At 33.3% G+C, this 20,611-nt stretch overlaps 1 protein-coding gene across 1 annotated transcript; it reads right to left on the reverse strand.

Moving 5' to 3' along the window:
* Positions 1 to 173: 173 nt before the first annotated feature.
* On the reverse strand, positions 174 to 16,439 carry LOC106072920 (TAR DNA-binding protein 43). Its single transcript, XM_013233382.2, has 6 exons — positions 15,918 to 16,439; positions 12,051 to 12,232; positions 9,923 to 10,063; positions 9,012 to 9,265; positions 7,609 to 7,771; positions 174 to 3,843 (listed from the first exon to the last, which is right to left on the reverse strand). Exons 1-6 carry the CDS (start codon positions 16,153 to 16,155, stop codon positions 3,499 to 3,501), a joined length of 1,323 nt encoding a protein of 440 aa, XP_013088836.2. The 5' UTR covers positions 16,156 to 16,439; the 3' UTR covers positions 174 to 3,498.
* Between the last annotated feature and the right edge of the window lie 4,172 nt (positions 16,440 to 20,611).

The raw sequence follows: 20,611 nt of genomic DNA on the forward strand, positions 1-20,611 counted from the left end.
AAGTAATTCTAATTGAGTGGATATCTGGAGTTAAAGTGTATCAAGTAATAATTGTTCGTAATAGTAATAATCAAGTCAACCCCTAAGGAGCCAAGTCAAGCAAAGCATAGAAATGAACCCTGACAGAGTGCTTAACTACAAAACACAAATTAACAAAAACTCAAAAGACCACATTTGAGACTTCATATATTTTTAATGTATTAACTCTGTACTGGGTTCTTTAAATTATCAACACAACTGCCCAAGCAAGAGAAGAACTCATCAATTTCCGTACACTTATGTTTTGAGTCCACATTTTCTCTTCACTGAGACAGCATCAGGCAACTGAGTTCTTCTCTTGACTAGACTTCAAACGTACACACTCTCAACAAAGTAACGAATCAGAAGAAAAAAAAAACTGAAGAAAAACCCAATCAACTGCTCCAAACCGGGAAACAATGATGAGGAGAAACATAGCACTGACTAATAAATACATGATTGTAACTGGAGTTCAGGTTATTGATAGCTTACATTTTCTATGGGAACTGTCAATTTGGACAAGTTCATTTAACTACTGAGTCATTTGTTTTGAAAAAATAATAATTAAAAAAAAAAAAAAACTTAACTTTGTGAGCTTATCACATTATTTAAAAAGTATTGGATTTTTTTTTCATCCCTTTTAAAACTTGTTTGTATACAAGAGCAAATGCTAAAAAAAAACACTACTAACAAACATGACATAAGAAAATCTCTAGTATTTAATATTAAGCAAAATGAAACATATTTCTTAAAACAACTTTCTTTAAAGCCTTAAATTACATAAAATGTTCTTTTGAAAATGTTCAATATATAGAATAAACTTGATTCTTTCCCTTTTTTATTAAAAAAAAATACGAGAATGGAATAGCTTGTGAACAAAACTGTACCAAGAGCAATGATTTAGGCTGCACTTAAGTTATGACACTCATTGCAGTACTAAGATCAATGACTTTGAATGCAGTGACACTTTTGTCCAGCTAACTAATGGTATGAAATAAATGAAGTCTAGAAAATATTTATCTATATATAGAATAGAAATTGTAAAAATCCTGAAAGAAAAAAAAAGGATTATGGGGTTCATGCATTGTATTTCAAGAATACATTGAAAACCTGGAGTCTGGTATTGTAGCAGAAGCAATTATTAATGACATGAAAATAAATGTTTTTAAAAACTTTTGTTGACACTTTACCAAATGGAAAAAATAAATTGCTTGAATGGATTTTAACCATCTAGTTAATACATACAATCTATTTTGTATCAATGTTCTTGCAATGTGTTTGCTTCTTGGTTACAGTATATTTGAATAGCATATTACTACTGGAGACAGGGGTTATTTAATAGAATGTTTAAAGTAGGATCAAAACTTCCTTACTGCTAGCTATGAAGTAGCAACTCCTGTGTTTTAGCATTACAAAAAGTTAAAAGACTATAAGGTCTAGTTTTGGATCATCCTAAATCTGGTTTGAGCAATAGCTTGGACAGATGCAATGTCTCCTCCACCCAATGAAACAACTCATAGCTCAGAGTAAATCACAACAGATGGCAATGTTAGAACAAAATAAAATTAAATTCTCTTCTAAAACAAAATGTCTGCACTAAGTTTCCCTGGTCAACGTTCATACAATTTTGTTATTTACACAAGTTGTGACTCAGTCTCCCTAGGATGAATCTAACACTAGCTTCTAGTAGGCCATTCCTCTCAGCTTTACATTTACCTGAAATAGTTCCCCTTTCAAGATCTTTGTCAACACAAACAAAGAAAAAAAAATAATTAGAAAAATGAAAACACTGGACAAGCCTATGATTCCACTATATACACATAGAATAATTTTTATAATATAGAATACTCAGTTATATAAAACACATACAAAGCACTAACACCACAATCAAAATTACATACTGATACACCCTGTGAACAGTGATATACAGGCCAAACACATCAATACTTACATTAGACTAAATCTAGTAGACCAACTACAAAATAAATAAAAAATAGTCCAAGGAACATTGTGTCTTTTTTAAATCTTTTTAGTGATGGCATGAAATTTATAAGGAAGTTGAAAAATATTTTACATTATTTGTATTTCACTACTACAAGTACATAATTTCACAAACTCAAAGAGAAGAGGCTAATCAGTCAATAGAAAACAGATGTTTTAGTATGCAAGAATATATATATATATAAGAGAATAGCATATCACTTCCACTGCAAGCAACAATTATACCACAAATAAGAAGATATAATTATCTTCCGACCAACAAACCAAAGAAAATCTATAAAAACACCACAGGTTTGTGGTAAACACCCACCCATTGTAATATTTAAAAAAAAAAAAACAGCTATCACAAATAGTGAGAGAAATAAAAAAACATAATTAAAAAAAAAACACTCCAGCAATATTTTGTTTAATGGTGACTCCATATAAATAAAAAAAAAAACTTTAGTAGGACTCCAAGCAAACAGATCAAACTGTGTTTCTAAAGTATTCTGATTTAGTCAAGCACTCTAACAAAATAGAGATTTATTTTTCATCAATCTTATCAATCTTGCTTTTAAACTCTATAATTCACTAAAACCTTGGTTTTATCTCATGTAAAACTGCAACCACATCAATCTTTTTACCTTAAACAAAATCTGTTGTACTAAACTTACTATTTGGTCTTTTGTTTGAAAACATCAATGAGAGAACAGATTCTTTTCTCATTCAACAGCACACTACACCCTCCCTCACCTAGTTAGAACAAACTTGGGTCAATGATGCAAGATATAATGAACAAACAGAATTTGTAGAGTAACAATATGATATTTCAACATGTTATGTTCCAATTATTTCTAGCTTCCAGCTCAGTGAACGTACGCACTCTTTTATTCTATTACACACACAAGTGAGTGGTATCCTTTTGTTTTTAGTACATGCACTAAAACGTACATTTTATTATCAGAAGCAATTTGCTCCCTGGGTTGGTCAAAATAACAGTCAAAAGTATCATTTTCCATCATCACCAACTCATTTAGCTCCCACATGTCTGTTTACTCATGGTTTTGACAAATTCTAGTATAAAAAAAATCTATTTAGTGAGCTTATCAACAATACATTCTCTACTTTGTATTTCAAAGAGCCAAATTGAAAATAATAAATTAAGTTGCAATGTAAACCAAACCCTCAATGCAGTCTAGAATGGGACAGATATAACTCAGTGATAATATGAAGTTTGTACATATGCTGCTGTACAAGTCAGTGGACATTATCCCAAATATAATCACCAGACAAAATGCACTTTAAATCACTATACCATTTAGACAGACTGACAAAATCTGGAGGAAAAAAAAAAAAAAAAACACTGCTTACAAGACAATTGTGTATACATTTATGAATAATCCTGGAGTTCAAAATACATAACCTCATTCATATCTGAATCTTTCTCTGACAGCAATCATCTGTACATTAACACCCACACATATCACTGTCCACCTGTTGTTAGTTCCACCCTGATCCTGCTTTAGCTGGCATGGAGCCCCAACTGGGCACTTGGCTGGTTGTTACAGTGTGAGGTGCTGGTGGCATCTCAGCAGTCTGGTTGCCCCAACCAAGGAAGCTGTTGTTGCCACCACCAGCCCCAGTCACCACTGCACCGTTGGATGTTCCCATTGGTGCTGGTGCATAAGATGTGCTGATACTATGAGGCGCAGCCGTAGTGGTAGCCACAACCAGTTGATCCCCATTGGTGGTGGCACCTCCACTTTGGTGCGTCAGGCCTAATGGTCCCCATCCTGTTTGACTGCTTAGAACAGCCTGGGCTGCGGCTAGCATAGCATGATTGAGCTGAAAAATAAGAAAACATAAGGGGCTTAAAAAAGGGAAGGAAGGTTTTTAGTTGAAATTATAAACAATCTGAGCTTTTACTACTTTCTTTTACAGTCAGTCAAATCTGGTTAGTTCAAATTGTATCTTATATGTGATAACCAAGATGATCAATGCTGTTCTAGATGCACACACCAGGTTCTTAAATTGATCTTTTCAAACTTTTGGTATAAATTGAGTAGATTACAATTTAACAAGAATTGACTATTTATACTGAATTTTATATCAAATAAAACAATAATAAAAGCTCTAGACTAATAAACTCTTTGGAAGTGACACCATTTGTTCAAAACTCAAATTTATGAAAAATAATTTTTAACAACAAAAGTCAACAATTGTATTTAATAATATACAATTCGGAAAATCTGCCCGAATTCAAATTATGGTTTATGTTACATATATCAGTCCTGCCTACCTAAAAAAATCTAAATGTTTAAGACTGATGGTCAAAATGTGTATTTTGGCACCAGAATGTGTAACACTTGCGCGATCGACAATTTTGTAGAATATGTATATATATATAATTTAAAAGCAAAATAAATTATACCTAGATCTAGATATATATTAAAGAAGACAATATCCTTTTTAATTAATACAGGCCATCAAATCTGTATCACAACTGCCACTAGTCAATTTAGAATCTAGATCTATATAATCTATTATTAAATAATCTAGTTAACCCTTTCATCACTATGCAGTTGCCTACCAAAAACTGTCCCATCCCTAACAAAAGGGGCATAACTCCGTATTTTTGACAACATATGTTTTTTAAAAATTCACAGAAAAAAAACTAATGAAGCAAATTAAGTCAAATTTTGAAAGATTAAAGACAAATGGATAAAGTTTAATATAAACCAAAAATAATGCCAATATAAGAAAAAAAGTACAACAAAAAAAAATGTTTATGGAGCACTTGACGTTAAACATGACTTGGAAGTGTCAGTGAGTTATGAAATTTAGAGAAACATTCTCCTTTACAGAGTCTTATTTGACAGAGATTACATCCATAAACAGTTTCATGTGCTCTGTTTCTTTTTCCAAATTGTTTGTTCTTCATACACCAATGGCAGGCACGTTTGTTTCCCACCATTCGAATGAGCCTATGCTCAAGAAGATCACTCATGCCAACTCCTTGAGTTGATGGTTGGAGATCACTTTGCTTCCTCTTACGAACAATGTTTCCCTTTAGAAGGGCTGTACTTATCTCAAGCCGAAACTCTAGATGTCCTAGTGATAGGCTTTTGGGTCTGGGCCTGTGAGAGGTAGCATAAATGATCCAGCTGTTGATGACAGCAGTCTGGAGGAGAAATCGAAAAATGTATCTCCACCATTTGACAGATTTCCTTCCTACTGGATAGTAGGATGAGAGCTGATCAAATCTGTCAACACCTCCCATTGATTTGTTGTAGGTATTAACAGCAGATGGGACTTTCACTTGAAAGTTGCCACCTGGTCCTCGGCGAGTAATTTCAGCGGTACCTGAAGTGGTGTTGGTACTCAAAAGAGTGACACAACGTTTATCCTTCCAGGCTGTAGCAACGAGATTCCCTTTCTGCCTAACCATGACGTCACCCTTTTTAAATTTTTTTAATGCCTTGGGTTTGAGATCAAGAGGCCAACCTTTTCTGTTAGGTCTTATTGTTGAACAGCAATAGGTTTGCTGACGCAAAAGGTCCTCTGCTAACTGAACTGAGCTAAAATAATTGTCAAAGAAGAAATGATGTCTCTTTCCTAAAAACCTTTCACCTAATTGAGTAACTATATAATGTCCAGTTCCATGAGGCATAGGATCCTCAACTTTACCAGTATAAATACTGAAATTCAACAGATACCCTGTAGATGCATCTGTTGCGCACCAGACCTTGATGCCCCAAGGGTTAGGTTTTCCTTTGATGTACTGCTTCCACATGAGTCTCCCATTGAAAGGTATCATTGCCTCATCTAGGCTAATATTTTTGCCAGCAGCAAATCTTCTAGCAATATTAGTCCTAATTAGGTCTAAAAAAGGTCTGACTTTGTGTAGGGGATCATGGCCAGGGTGACCTCGAGGTACAAATGTTGTCGCATCGTTGAGGTGAAAATACTGGGATAGTTTTTCAAATCTTGTCTTTCCCATAGAACCAGCCACCCCATCAACTCTCAGGCGTTCATCTGATGCCCAGTACATTTTGTATTCAGGTAAAACATGAATACCCATAGTAATATAGATATGAAACAGCAGCTTGATTTCTGAAGCAGTTGTAGGCTGCCATGCTCTGTCGACTTTGCCTTCTTTTTGTTGACGATAATTGGCATATAAGTTAGTTTGCACAGCTATATGCTCATAAAAGTTTTCAGGTATTAGAAGGCTAAAATAATCAAAAGGAGTAGCATCATATGGTAGATCATGTGTAGGTCCACATATTTCAGTAAAATTCTCTACCACAACATCAGTAGTAGTAGCACTCCAATCTCCACTGTCATTGTTTAGATCTACTAGATCTAGGCTAGTTTCATCTTCACTATCACTAGAATCGGACCCAAATGGCTCCAATGAAATGTCAATATCACTTTCCCCATCATTATTTTCAGGTTCTAGATCTAAAACTTGTGTATTACCTTCGTAATCGTATCCAGTATAGTCTCTAAACATACTCAAAATATCTTCCATTTTCGCCCGATGGCAAAAAAAAAAGACAATTTTCAAAAATTCACAAAAAGTCGATCGTTTAAGCTAGTATCATCAAATAAGCATGTAAAAATAGCACTGTTATCGCTCTCTAATGTCAGAGTTAGAAAAGGTATAAAATCAATTATTAAAAACTCGAAATAGCGCCGGTAACGAAACAACCTAAAATCGGCGACTCCCGGCGACTCTAGTTGTCTACCGGTAGAAGCGACTCCCGGCGACTCTAGTTGCCAAATGGTTAAGTAGTTGCAGAGCTCTAGAGACTAGATCTAAAATCTAAATCTACTTAATACATTAATTTATATTCATTTCTAATACTACAGTAATAGAGATCTGGTCTAGATACCAGAAAAGACAAGTAGAACAAATCTAGATGTATTATTAAGTTAATAAAGATCTTAATCTTAGCCTAAATTATATAAATTAGATCTAGATTCTAGATCTCTAGTGGTTGTACTTTAGATTTACTATTTAATTATTAAATTAAATCTTCTAGATCTAAATTTAGATCTACACATCTAGATCTAGATCTGGACTCAAAAGTGTTACCGATCCTGTGGATCTGCTACAAACATAGATAGGCCTACTAAAGAATCTAGATCTAGATGTTATCGATCTAGATCATAATACTAAATTAGATCTAAATCTCTAGATCTAGAATGTAGAGAATTGTAACGTAATGTCTAGCTAGACTCTATAGTAGTCTATAGGGTTGTAGTCTAGACTCTAGATCTATTCCTGTATAAGTAAGTAACCTAGATCTAGAATCTTTTGAATCGATAGCGCTTCATATATATTTTTTTTTTTATTAAAATGAATACGGGAATCAAGAATTCTTCATTTGTATTCGACTTTTTTTAAGCTCCAAAATAATTAATTTCTACTTATGAACTTAAAAAAAAAAAGTCACATTGGTGTAGCAGTTAACTGAACAGAACCAACCCGCCACTCCCTCACTCTTCATTTCTAGACTAAATCTAATTGCTATCAAGAACCAATCAAACGTATAGATCTGGGCACAATGTGTTCACCCCACCTTTCTTCTAATAGCAACTCACCTGTAAAGCTCCAAGTCCTAAATTCCCAATGCCCATATTGTTTCCAATGCCTCCAGCCACACCCAAGTTACTATTGGTATGGTTTGGATTGCCTCCCCTGCCAGGTCCCCAAGACCCTTGGTAAGGAACATGTCCATGGCTAGGTACCATTCGCCTATCATACCTGTAAACAAAAAAGTCACAAATGATTTACAAGTTGAAATGAAACTTTTAATTTTCTTTTATACAAGTAGAGTAGATATATCAACCCATACAGGTAATCCAGTTAATCAAACCACTGGTTAATTAGAGAAGCTGTACATTAAATTCTGAACTACCAAAACAAACCCTATTGTTATAATCCTGCCTTGCACACCACCAATCAGGTTAGTGCAAAGGGTGAAGTTGTGCACTGTTTGGAACTAAACTAGAGATGATTGTTAACATGAGAAAACAAGAATTTAACCCAAGTGTAAGGGCTGCTCTTCAGGCAGACCTTGTTATTATGTGTTTGTGATGTCCTTTAAATAAAGACCTGTCCTTGTTGCGCTGCTTCCCTTAGCAGAAGGACAACTCAGAGCTGTTTTTCTCATGGGACTTGAAAATGGATGTTGACTTGCAGAATGAAAGTAAAAATGATGACGGAAATATGGAACTTCAACAGATTAAAAATAATGAAAAAATTGTATCCACCAACAATTCTACAAAGAAAACAGACTTTGACAGTGCAAGTGTTGCTTGAAATGCAGAGAAACACTTGACATCATTACAAGACCAGGAAACTGATGCCCCTAATGATGCTAAGAAATGTAATGAAACTTAGAGGTGCAAACAATTTCACACAGGAAGGAAATGGAGGCAGTTTTCTGGCTGCAAAAGATGTTTGTTAGTGACGATTTTTCCAGTGCAGTCCATCTAGAGGACGCTGGATAATGTTCTTCAAACACTGACTGGAATTAGTAAGACAATAGTTTTTTTTTAATTAAGTTTCATATGCAGAGAACCTATAGGCCCAACAGGTTGAAAATTGTTTCAATTAAACTGGCTAGCAAATGTATGAAAAAAGAAAAAAAGTTCATAAGCAACAGTAGTTCTTGTTTTACGTAAAAAATGACTAATCCATTGCAGTAGACGGTTTATGTCAACAGCCTTTTTTATATTTGAAGCAAAGAGTGGAAACAAAACATAGATTTTACTGTTATTTGATTACAAAGAGCTCAACCTGAATGGGTTATGCAATCTTATTGTTCATTGAAAATAGCATACTAACACATCAATGTTTTTTCTTGTCTATCTAGTACAGTCTAAAAACATAAGTTTTACTGATATTTAGAAAGCTGTTTCATAAAAAAAAAAAAAAAAAGTTTAAAAATTATACAAAGATAATAATGTAATAAAAATTATATTTTTTTGGTTCAACTTACTTTTCACTGGCTTTAGGTGCAGCTCCACTTATATGCACACTCGCTCCCTTGATTATATGATCTTCCCCACAAAGTCCCTGTGCAGTTTCAGGGTCGGCAAAGCTGACAAATGCGAAAGCTCTAAATGGTTTTGGTATAAACACATCTACTACTTCCCCAAATTTGCTGAAGTACTGACGTAGATCCTCAGCTGTCATTTCCTCAGTGCAACGTCCCACAAATACTTTGCGGTTCATCATTTGCTGTGCACCTTCCTTTAAAATATAAAATTTTAGCATTATTTGTTTTAAAGGGTAAAATTTCTTAATAGACAATTAACTTGTTTTTCTAAAAAAAAATGTAATGTGTCTACATTGAAGGAAAACATTCTTTCATTTCTTTTTTTTTTTTGTTTTAAAAAGTACTAAACTTACTTTGCACATTTTATTTTTAATGGTTTAACACAGGGAAAACTATAGATATTATATAAATTTGTTCTTGACTTTATTTTGCATTTCTTAAGATTTAACTCAATCACCATTAACTGATTTCAAAGTTCTCATTGCAGTGGTAAGAAAAGAAACATGAGAATACATAAATATAGATTTATAATATTTTTGCACTTTTGAAAAAAACAGCAATGCCAGGTGAAAAGCATATATTGTGTAAGAGACCAATCAAGGTCAAAACCTGAATGTTAAGAACCCCTATAGGCAAAACAAATTTGTTGCTTCCCAAGTTTAAACAGGGTAGCTATCTATTTAAATCAATGTTAAAATACAAACTTTTAAAGGCTATTAACACATTAAGATCATCATTATTTTTTGCGAATCTATATGAATGAAACCTTAGTAAATGTCTCATTTGTGAAAAGCTGATATAGTTTCTAAAAAAAAAAAAATCAGGCATAAAGTAAGATAAGGGATGCTCACTTTTGAGTTAGGAATACGAACATCACACCAACGTCCATCAATCATGTGCCTTTGAGACATACATTTGACTTGGGATTCATACTCAGCAAACCTTACAAAGCCAAACCCTTTGGACTGTCCACTTTTTGGATCCTTCTTCACCTAGAAATACAAAATCTCAAATTAATATATAAAAATACAGGATAGCTGCAACAATCTTCTTCAAATTACAACTGAGCTTAAAAGAAACTCACATGATGGCACTTTATTATATTTCTTGACTAAGATGCCATGTTTACAATATCCCTCAACTCCCCCAAGGTGTAGATCAATTTGAGTATTTATTTCTAAAGTAGTAACATTTAAGTTGTAGAAAGCCTACTTCTCTGATTTGTAATCAAGCAATTTTGTTATTATGATAATTTTAAAAATCAAACAGATCTAACAATGGCCATCCTCAGTAGCAGATGTACTACTAAACTTTTACACTTAGGCTTACAACAAAGATTTAAACTGAGCGAATGCATTTCCTATATAAACAAGATAACATGCTGAATATAATAATATGTATAATAAACTTGTTCAATTGGTAAAAATATATATATATAATGCTACTTAATGTAAAACTGAAAATATATATATATAATGCTACTTAATGTAAAACTGGGCTCATGTATTGAAAAAATAAAATGCATTATTAAGCGACATAAGCTTAAAATCTGAATGAATGTTCAAGACATGTAAAACAAACACAAAACATTTTATAAAAACACTAGCCGGATATGACCCGCAAGCCTCAGTTTGTGTATCACTGATCTAGTGCATTGGATCTTGTCAAATTTGGCAACATGGTCCCTTAACACTGTTTAATATTCACACGAAAAGGAAAGTAAACTAAGATAATAGGGTTTACCAATTTAGCCGACATATTCATAGCTAATATAAAATACTGTGAAAATGGGTTTACACGATTTGTGAAAAGGTTTTGTTCTTCAATAGAGATAAATTTAGGTATTTTTTTTATTCTTAGGGTCCTCGAGTTGTGGGTTTGACATTTAGCATTCACTACTGTATTCATTATGATGTAAGGAATGTTCATGTAAAATTTAATCAAGATTGGTCAAAAGGTTTTGAATTTTAACTGGGACATACATACAAACATTCCTTATAATTTGCTTTATTAATTACATTTCTTAACTATCCAAGACTACACATCTGATATATATATATATATATATATATATATATATATATATATATATATATATATATATATATATATATATATATATATATATATATATATATATATAATCAAAAACTCACCAAGTGATTACCAGGCTTTCAAGTCAGCATTGTTATCTGGCCTCGCATTGCTGCCCAGCGTTACATAATTTGCCCATCTATTCATTATTCACTTCACAAATTATTCAGGTGCTTTAATTACTACCACCTCTAAAGCTATCTATGTAATACTATGCTTATCATTTGATATATTATTACAAGACAATAACAGGAATCCAGTTGTTTATGATCCATAAATGGAGAGAGATAGATGGAGTTATGACATATTTTTACACAGACATACCTCACTGTCACCACTATATTAACCCATTAGCTCCTTCTGCAGTTGGAAACGTTTTCCCGTTTTTGTCCTAAACCGTTGAACGTTTCTAAAACCCCCTAAATTCAATATACTTGCTTTAAACTTTTTAAAAACAAGATTTCTTCTAGTCTCGTTGCAAGCGTGATTACAAATAATTTTGTAGATTACCCATTCTATTTTTAATAAAATCGGAAAGGTTTTTATTTTTTAAATAATTTTTCAAACGAACAGGCCCATAGCCCCAGTGTATAAGCCCCCACGTGGGGAAATGACTATTTTGAAGTTTTTTATATTCTAGTGGTATTAAACGTATATATTTTTTAAAACTAGACATATAGTTCTATTTTTTAAAGTTATTTGTTTGTTTATTTGTATTAAATCTTCAATTTGATTATTTTTTGCAAAATACATAATTTTTACGATTTTTTAAATACAGAGTTATCCCTCCTTGCTTAGGACTTTGAAGGGGGTTTTTTGAACCGGAAATAGGAGCTATTGGGTTAAGGTTCTGAACACTCAAAATAAAGCAAGATGTGGTCTCACCTGAACCATTAGTAGTTCTCCAAACTGTTGAAAATATTTCCGCAGATCATCTTCACTGCTTTTCCAAGGAAGACCTAAGACAATGAGGTCACTGCATTTCTGACGTTCAAAGCGTTTGTAAGGCTTCACCAAAAGGGTAGGTTCAGAAGATGTGTGAGAATTTTCTTTATTAGCTTTCTCTCCTTTTGGAAACAAAAAATTAAAAAGGTTAGGTGGACTGAAATGAGAAGTTAAATTAATTAAATTACTCTAGATCTTTAATGTAATTCTCCTCTAGGTGTAGATAATTGTCAGAGAAAATGTGAGGGATTATCCTAAGATCATTTGAGATTATCAAATGTGTTTTACATCTGCATAAAAACGTGTGTGTGGAGAACAATATTAAAATGACTAGATCTAGATCCTCAAGTAGGTCTCTATTCTAAGTGTGAGTGTGTGAATGTTTTCATGAAAAGGGAGGGGGGTGGCATAATATGGTCAGTAAAGATGGGGTTATTAAATGTTAATTAACGTGCCTCTCTAGATCTAGATATTAACTGACAAAATAAAAATAAATATATATATGTACTTTTAAAAATCAAAAGAATATTATATACAAAAGCCAAATTGATGGGTCTAAAAATTGTGTGTGCAAACGTTATAATAGGGTGTTGGAGGCCCTTCGCTTATGGGATGAAAGAGACAAAAAAAAACATAATTTGAGGTGTGAAAATTTTGTTGGAGGAGTGTTGTAATGCAGACCTTTTACTGAGGGGTTAGAGACTGTTCCTAGCAAAAAAAAAAAAAACAACATATAAAATTATATACCAAATATTTAAACCATTGCAAAGCATGGGTATCAGATACTATAAATAGTGCTTTTTTTTGTGACGGTACGCACCGGTACCTTTTTTAAATGTGAGGAAAAAATTATTACTTTTCTTGTATTTTAACATTTATTAAAAGTTAGACAATCCATCACTGAGTATCGGAACGTATTTTTTTTTTTTTTTTTTTTACAAAAAAAAAGCACTGAGAATAACTATAAATATTTATTTTTTAGTTACTAGTATAAAAAAAACAACCAGGCAATTAGTGCATATCAAGACATGTTAAACATTTTTATTCAAATTATTATAAAATTATGATTAATACTTCCTGGTAAGAGTTTTCAATTGCCTGAATGTTTTGATTTGTTTTTATCAAATACAAAATACTAGAACAAAACAGAAATGTTAGACATATGTCAGTGTCTAAGTAGACATGATAGTAGTATCAACCTTTAAATAGCTTAAAACAGTACTTTATATTTATTAAAATTTGAAAATAATTACAAAGGAATAATTGTGTTAAAGTTAGATAAATTTGGTCTTTCATTTTAGAAATATAGGCAATGTATATAATATATATAAAACAAAAGTTATTGTTCTGAATTAAATTCCACAAGTAATACTTCAGAGAGACTTTCTCTCCTAATTAACGATACATACCATCATTGATTTGACGCCATTAAATCAACTTAATTTTTGGGTTTATAGACTTTAATTTGTTTTATAAAAAGGGCATGCATCTATATATCAATTATAACATTTTTTGGATTAAAATAAAAACGTTGTTTGCATTTAACCCTAACAGGCTAGTGAAATACAATTGGGGAAAAAAAGAATAATTCCTTCTGAATTCGGAAATAATTACGGAGAGTTAATGACCATGACCATGAATGTAGGTTTCAAAAAGTTTCATTTGCTTGATTTTTATATAAAAAAAAATTAATACATCTACTGACCACTGCTCTATTTGTAAAACAAATTTCCTGCAGGATAAAAAGTCTAGCTAGATAAAAACTAAGAGTAATATATAGATCTATTTATATTTATAGGTACCTCCATAATCTAGAATCTAGCTAGACTCTAATGGACCTCATTCACCAATCATAAACAAACAACATTTAGCCATGTGATGCTTTATCTCTTCTATATAATTTACGATCTCATGTTTAATTCATGATGGTTGTCACGTGACAGTTTTTTCCATTGTTTTATCAATAAGATCACGTGACTAAATGTTGTTTGTTTACGATTGGTGAATGAGGTCCATTGATAAATTACATTTAAGGCATTAATATCACTTAAATAAACTAGATCTAGATATGTGATTTATAATATAGATTTAGATCTATTGAATAGATTTAGATCTATTGTAAATAGTTTAATAGTGAATATTGTGTATTGCATTCCATTGGAATCAGCCAAAGGTAATAAGAAATTTATATGAAATATGAATGAATGAATGACCTAGATTCTACTTCTACTTCTAGGCCTTTATCTAGCGATGTTACAATATCCGGTGACACACCCCTTTTTTTAAATCAAAAAACTGTTTCGACTTTTTTCTGACATTTTTTAGACACACCTTAAAGGCGCACTTTGTTAACCTATTAATTGAATACTTCTCTGTAAAAGAGTTATAGTTTTTGATTGACCAATAAAAATGGCTTCCGGGAATGAAATTACGCTTTCCCACGTGGAGTAGAAGGTTTCTAATTATTAGACTTAAAAAAAGGTTCGATTTCCCTGTGTATAGTTTAAGAAGCTCAACATTCCCACGCCTTTTGACTCTCCAGTATTGTAGAGCATTTTTCTGGCTAAATTTCAGTGCTTTACTTTTCACATAATAATGAGCACTTTGGATGCTATTAATTTTTTAATATTTAGCAGTTGAATCTAATGCTGGAGGCCATTGTTAACCATTGTAATTTTAGCCATCTTGTTTACATGCCAAGATAATAGTGATTGGTCATGTGACATCTAATAATTTTCTGATAGGTTGAATTATTATAGCAGTTAAAAAAAACTTAGACTGAAATGATGTCAAAATGGCTGACATTGATTTATTTCTGCAGTTACGCATTTTGAAATAGATGTAGATTTAGATCTAATGGGTATATAATAAGCAGCTTAGTGTTCAGAGATTTTAAAAACAATAAACCTTCCTTTGAAACATGTTTTTGGACTAGTTGTTTAATATATAAGAAATGGCAAGCATATTTATTCAACACATTCAAATCTCCTCACATCGTGCCCATTGGTTGCTATGATAAGGACAAGCACACATAAAAAATTTATTTTCTTTCAACCAGGAATCATACAGACATAATTCATATAAATTTAGAAGGCTCATTCAAATCTACAACATATCTGTCAAGAAGATTCTTAAAATAATTTTTCTGAAAAAAATTGTAACATTCCTACTTTATCTAAATATAGCTTTCCTAGGAAGTCATAAGGCTGAACAGGTCAAACATTTTTAGTAAGGTAAATAAAAAGAGTGGGGGAGTTCTAGATCTAGCCAATTCACAATCCATTCAATCACTTCAACAAAAATAACAATGTTAATAATTTTGTCCATAATTGTATTTGTAGATTCTAGATATTATCATACTATAATAATATAGGTCCAGATCTAGCCAGTAATTAGTTCCCCTGAATGTGACCTACTTTTATCCTGCAAGCACAAAAATTGTAGCATAGGAATTCCTATATAACTTCATATAGATCTAAGTGATATGACAAAACAAAATTGCTTCCAAGCTTTATCTAGAAAAACTTTAGATCTATAACTAAACAAATGATCTTAGGTTTGTTTATTATTAAAAAGAATTGTACACCACAGTTGAAAAAACAACAACAAATCTAAATCTTAATAATAAAAGGCTACTTTGCTATTATTAATAATCTAAATTAAATTCTAGATCTAGTTACATCAAAATTGGTTTTGATACAAGAGGGCGCTACGGTTGAGGGGAGGGAAAGCGTCAAAACAGAAGGAAACAATTAAGTTAAATTCTTAAATAAACAAAGAAAAGTATTAAAAGAGAACTTTTCTTACCTTTAGGAAACACAACTATGTAGACTTGTCTTCCCCAGTCAGTATCAGGCGGATATAATCGGCCGTCTGACAATCGCAATCCCCGAATCGTTCCCGTTTCATGATTTCGGTACTTCAATCCGCAAGCCCCGGGGAACTGAGCTGACAACGTCGTCAAAAGAAGTGTTCCATCATCTTCACTAGGTACCTCCATAGGCTCATTGCCTTCATTCTCGGCAACATGTATATACTGGCTCATTGTTCCTCAATGAAGGGAACGCCAGTTCCCCAAGATAAAATCCTACTTGAGGAAATAAATTGCCCGCCGAGCTCCCCGGGTATAGCGTAGGAAAATGGCTGCTCTAGCGCTTAGCAATGAATGATGGGAAAACAAACGCAAAACCTACACTTTATTTTTTTAATTAACTTAATACAGTGAAGTCATCTATTAAATAACACGTTATTTTTTAAAGGTAATGTTTATTTATTTGGTAATTATTAAACTACGAGACACAATTCAACAAGTTTACAATAGTCCCGTTCGAAGCGAAATAAGTTGCGCATGCGCAGGGCTAATTGACATAATTTATTCCGGTACTGCTAGGCCTCGGCTAACCGAACCAAATAGATCTACTGATATAGTGAAACTGAAAGTTAAACTGAGTTTTATTTTTTAACCTGTTCTATGTTACATCAAATTGCTAAGCAACGATTTCAAGATTTCCCTTAGCTTGTAAAGTGGGCGGGGTGTAATTTAGTAATGGATATAGTGTATTTGATATTTTAATATGCAAAACTCACCTATTTATAATCAATATATCTATATTAACTATAATGACTATATAAATCGCTTACTGGGATTTCAATTTTTTTTTTTTATATTTAGAGCAAGAGGAAAGGCCGCTATTAGTTTTAAATTGTGTAGTCTGTCCGTTCGTCCGTCATGTTAGATCTAAAAAAACAACAACAAAAAACTAGAAAAGCTAGACTAAATAAAAAATTTGATATTAGGTACCGTATTTTGTGGCCTGCTAATAAGTTAAGTTGCTACAACTATATAGTTCTTGTCTCCTTAAAGCAAACAGTTTATTTTTTTAAAAACATTATAATTATGTAAGCCGTTTTTTATATAGTCTAAAAAGTACACCCCTTAAAAAAATACAAAAATATAACGGATATTTTAAGCTTATTATTATCTTATTTTATATGTTACAACTAGGCTAAATAAAGCATTTATAAAAAAAAAAAAAAAACAACTAAGAATGCACATTGTATACCTATATTTATATGTAGCCTACAGACGGTTATATTTTCACGATATTTTAGGCTAGATTAGGACATAGGCTAATCATCTTCTCTTCTGAGGTAACGTCTGCATTTTATAAGATAAGAATAGTGGCACGCTAGGCCTACAATCAGGGCCGCCGCTACCTATTGTGCAATGTGTGCATTGCACGCAGGCCCGGCCAAATTAAAATAAATTAAGTAGGAGATGTCGTTTTATCTTCTAATAAGACCTTGTTAAATGTAAACCGCTTTTTGCAACAATATGGGTGAAAACGTTTTGAAGAAAACATTTTAAAACGTACACGTCTCTGCTAGTGTGATTCTTCTGAATTTTTTGTCTCAAAATAGTCGAATTTCTTCCTTCTATTGCACTTTGTTATAGTGACGACTTTTGTTTGAAAAAAAAACAAAAAAAAACGTCCGCGACAGAGAAGTCTTATATACTTAACAGGAAGGATATTTTTAAAAAACTTACGCCCATTATAGTAGTCTGTGCGCAATATGTAGGCCTACCTAGAATGTCCCTCGCATAATACTATTGGTCAGGGCTGCCTCTTTATTATTAGATATAATATGTCCCTCGACTTTTTTATTAGGATGAACAGTGCGTTTTGAAAGAAAACACGTCAATATTAGCCTTATTAAAATTCTAAGAGAAAAAGGCCAGAAGACGCTTAGTGCCGAGTCACGCCTGGAATTAAACCCCTTGCCGACTTGAGCGAAAACCTTCAATTCTATCTCCATGGAGAAACTTTTACGCTTTAAAAAAATGCAAAGTTAAAATTAAAAATAAAACATCTTAGAGGGCATGGGGATACGACAAGGATGCGAATAGGAAAGAAAAATAAATCGTCTACAAAAACATTTAAATCAAAGACTGCTTTAGGTACAGTGTCAAGCTCGGTCTTAATGATTTTTTTTTCTAAAAAAAAAAGGGGGGGGGCAGCATTTTAAAATTTCGCACGCAGGCGGCCACAACCCTCACGGCGGCCCTACCTACAGTGCAGCATATATACCAAAGATTTGTGCCAAAGGCCTTTGAGACCCCAAAAGTATGGGAAGTATTCTTTACAATAATAATTAAGAAATATTTAGTTATATTTGTGTTAATTAGTAGCTTGTAATAGTTCATATTATAGCTTCTGCTTGTCGAAACCTGCCTAACTGCATTTTGTAGCCTACATGGAAGGATCCGTCGAAGGCAGCATGCGTTTCGATAATACAAACTCGTTGTAACTTTCTAAATTTATCAAGAACTAGAGTCTATATTTATATCTTGCTTTTGTTGAAACGTCATTTCAAGACGGTAGGTATAAATATGGGTCTAAAAGAAAACATGTTTTTGTACCTATGATTAGATACCAATTAAACATAATTAATGTAGCCTAAGGACTCAAAGAGCATTTAAATATAATGTAGCCCACTGAGATAATGGTCTTGCTATTGCTATTTAATAACGGAGTCAACAAAAAAAGCTAGCTGTGGCATTTATACTCTCCCGCCTTGACTACTGCAATGCCGTGCTAGCGGGTACACCAGATGACAAAATCGCCTAGCTGCAACAAATACATAACAACGCCGCACGAATAGTTCTAAGAAAAACAAGACGAGATTCTGCTACTACTCTCTTGCGGACACTTCCAGTGAAAATGAGAATTGATTACAAGGTGACTACACTTTGTCAACAGTGTATCTATAATAAAGAAATGCCCTTGTACCTTAGCGAACTAATTACTCCATATGTCCCTCAGAGAGCCCTGCGCTTAATGGACTCAACGCTTCTAGCGCTGCCACATTTCTCCCTCAAAAGCTACGGTCTGCGTTGTTTTTTTTTTTTTTAGTGCACGGACCAAAGGTTTGAGACTCACTCCCCATTGATCTCAGACAACCTGCTACATTACATTCAAGAAGAACATCTGTTTAAAACGTGTTTATGTTTGTAATGTTATCTCAGCGCCTTGAGCCGACATTTTGTTTGTTAACAGCGCTCTATAAATTCAATTATTAGCCTATTATTATTATTGCGACCTTTAAACAATGAAATTGAGACCAAAAAAAAAAAAAGCTATGTATGTTGTCATACCAAGATGTACGAAGCAAGTAAATTGGATGTCTGCCTGGTCGTGTGGTAAAATATGCAGAGTCGTCTCAGTGGTCAAGTGCTCGAACCCTTCTGCCCGCCGTCATCTCCCGCCTCCTACGGGAGGTAGGCTAATTGAGTCTTCAATCCTAGAAGAGCCTCCTGCGGGATGTAGGCTAATTGAGTCTTCAATCTTGGAAGAGAGTCCGAAAAAATGTAAAACAAAACAAATAAAAGAATCCACACACTACTCTGCAGTGCAAACAGTATTTCGCTTCTTAATTCTCTTTATAACCCACTAGTCGGATGGGTTATCAATCATTAAGCCTACCTACTTTTATGGGGAAAAATAATGTTTCGGAGTTTAAACCCCCCCCCCAATAAAATACTTCACACATTGACCTGTTTACCTACCAGTCGCTGGGCTAAATTAATAAATTCTTAGCAAAGTTCCACAATTGCGTGAGTGTAGCGGGAAGCCCCCCCCCTCCCCCTAAAATAAAAATAAACAACAACTAAAGCAAAAATAGTTACCAAATTAATAATCGTAGCCCTGGTGGTGGGGTGGGGTTAAAAAAAAAGCATTCAAAGGACTAAATTTAATAGAACACCTAGCAGGAACATCTTGAGGCGCCGAATAGAAAACTTTAAAACTGTTAGGCCTATACACTGGATTTGTTGTCTTCCCATACAAACAACAGCTAGCGAACCCATCAAACATCAGCAGACACAGTCCCAAATCAAAGCTACAACTAATTAGTGCCATTCAGTGGAGGTACAAGAACAACACCTACAGCAACCTGTGGCTCCAATCATTGAACCTGTAAAGTTAAGGGCAGCACTAAATGGCTTCTATTTAAATATAACCTACAGGAGGTTGGGACCATCCTGACAACCAACTGACTTAAAGATAGATAGAAATAAATCAAAAGAAAAAAAAAACTGTTTCAAATTACAGATGAGCTAGCGCTAAGCCAACATCTACCCAACAAATAGAGACCAAGAAAAGTATCAAATTGTAGAACATAGCTCTGAGCAATATCGCAAACAACCAATTATCGAAACACATTTAATAAACAATAATTTTAACAAGGAAACTAATCCACTAGAACTCAAAGTAAGCCTAGGTATCCTAGAAATAATAGAAGGTTATCCGAAAAATGGCTATCTACTTATAAAGTGTCTGCCTGGTCGTGAGATATTCGCTCTTAACTGCCAGTTGATGACCTTGATGGTACTGGGTTTGAACCCTGCCCACCACCATTCCCGTCTTCCTGCGGGAGGTTTGGGCTAGGATGTAGGCCCTAATTATCTTCAAATCTGAAGGAACATCCGAAACATAAATGGA

This window comes from Biomphalaria glabrata, chromosome 13 (genome assembly GCF_947242115.1).
Source record: "Biomphalaria glabrata chromosome 13, xgBioGlab47.1, whole genome shotgun sequence".
Lineage (NCBI taxonomy): Eukaryota > Metazoa > Mollusca > Gastropoda > Planorbidae > Biomphalaria > Biomphalaria glabrata.

Excerpts from the sequence above, each read along its gene's own strand:
- LOC106072920 (XM_013233382.2), bottom strand. The coding sequence starts at position 16,155 with ATGAGCCAGTATATACATGTTGCCGAGAATGAAGGCAATGAGCCTATG. Across the intron at positions 12,233-15,917 it reads CATAGTTGTGTTTCCTAAAG|GAGAGAAAGCTAATAAAGAA; the intron begins GTAAGAAAAGTT and ends TGTTTCCAAAAG. Across the intron at positions 9,266-9,922 it reads TTCGTATTCCTAACTCAAAA|GAAGGTGCACAGCAAATGAT; the intron begins GTGAGCATCCCT and ends TATATTTTAAAG.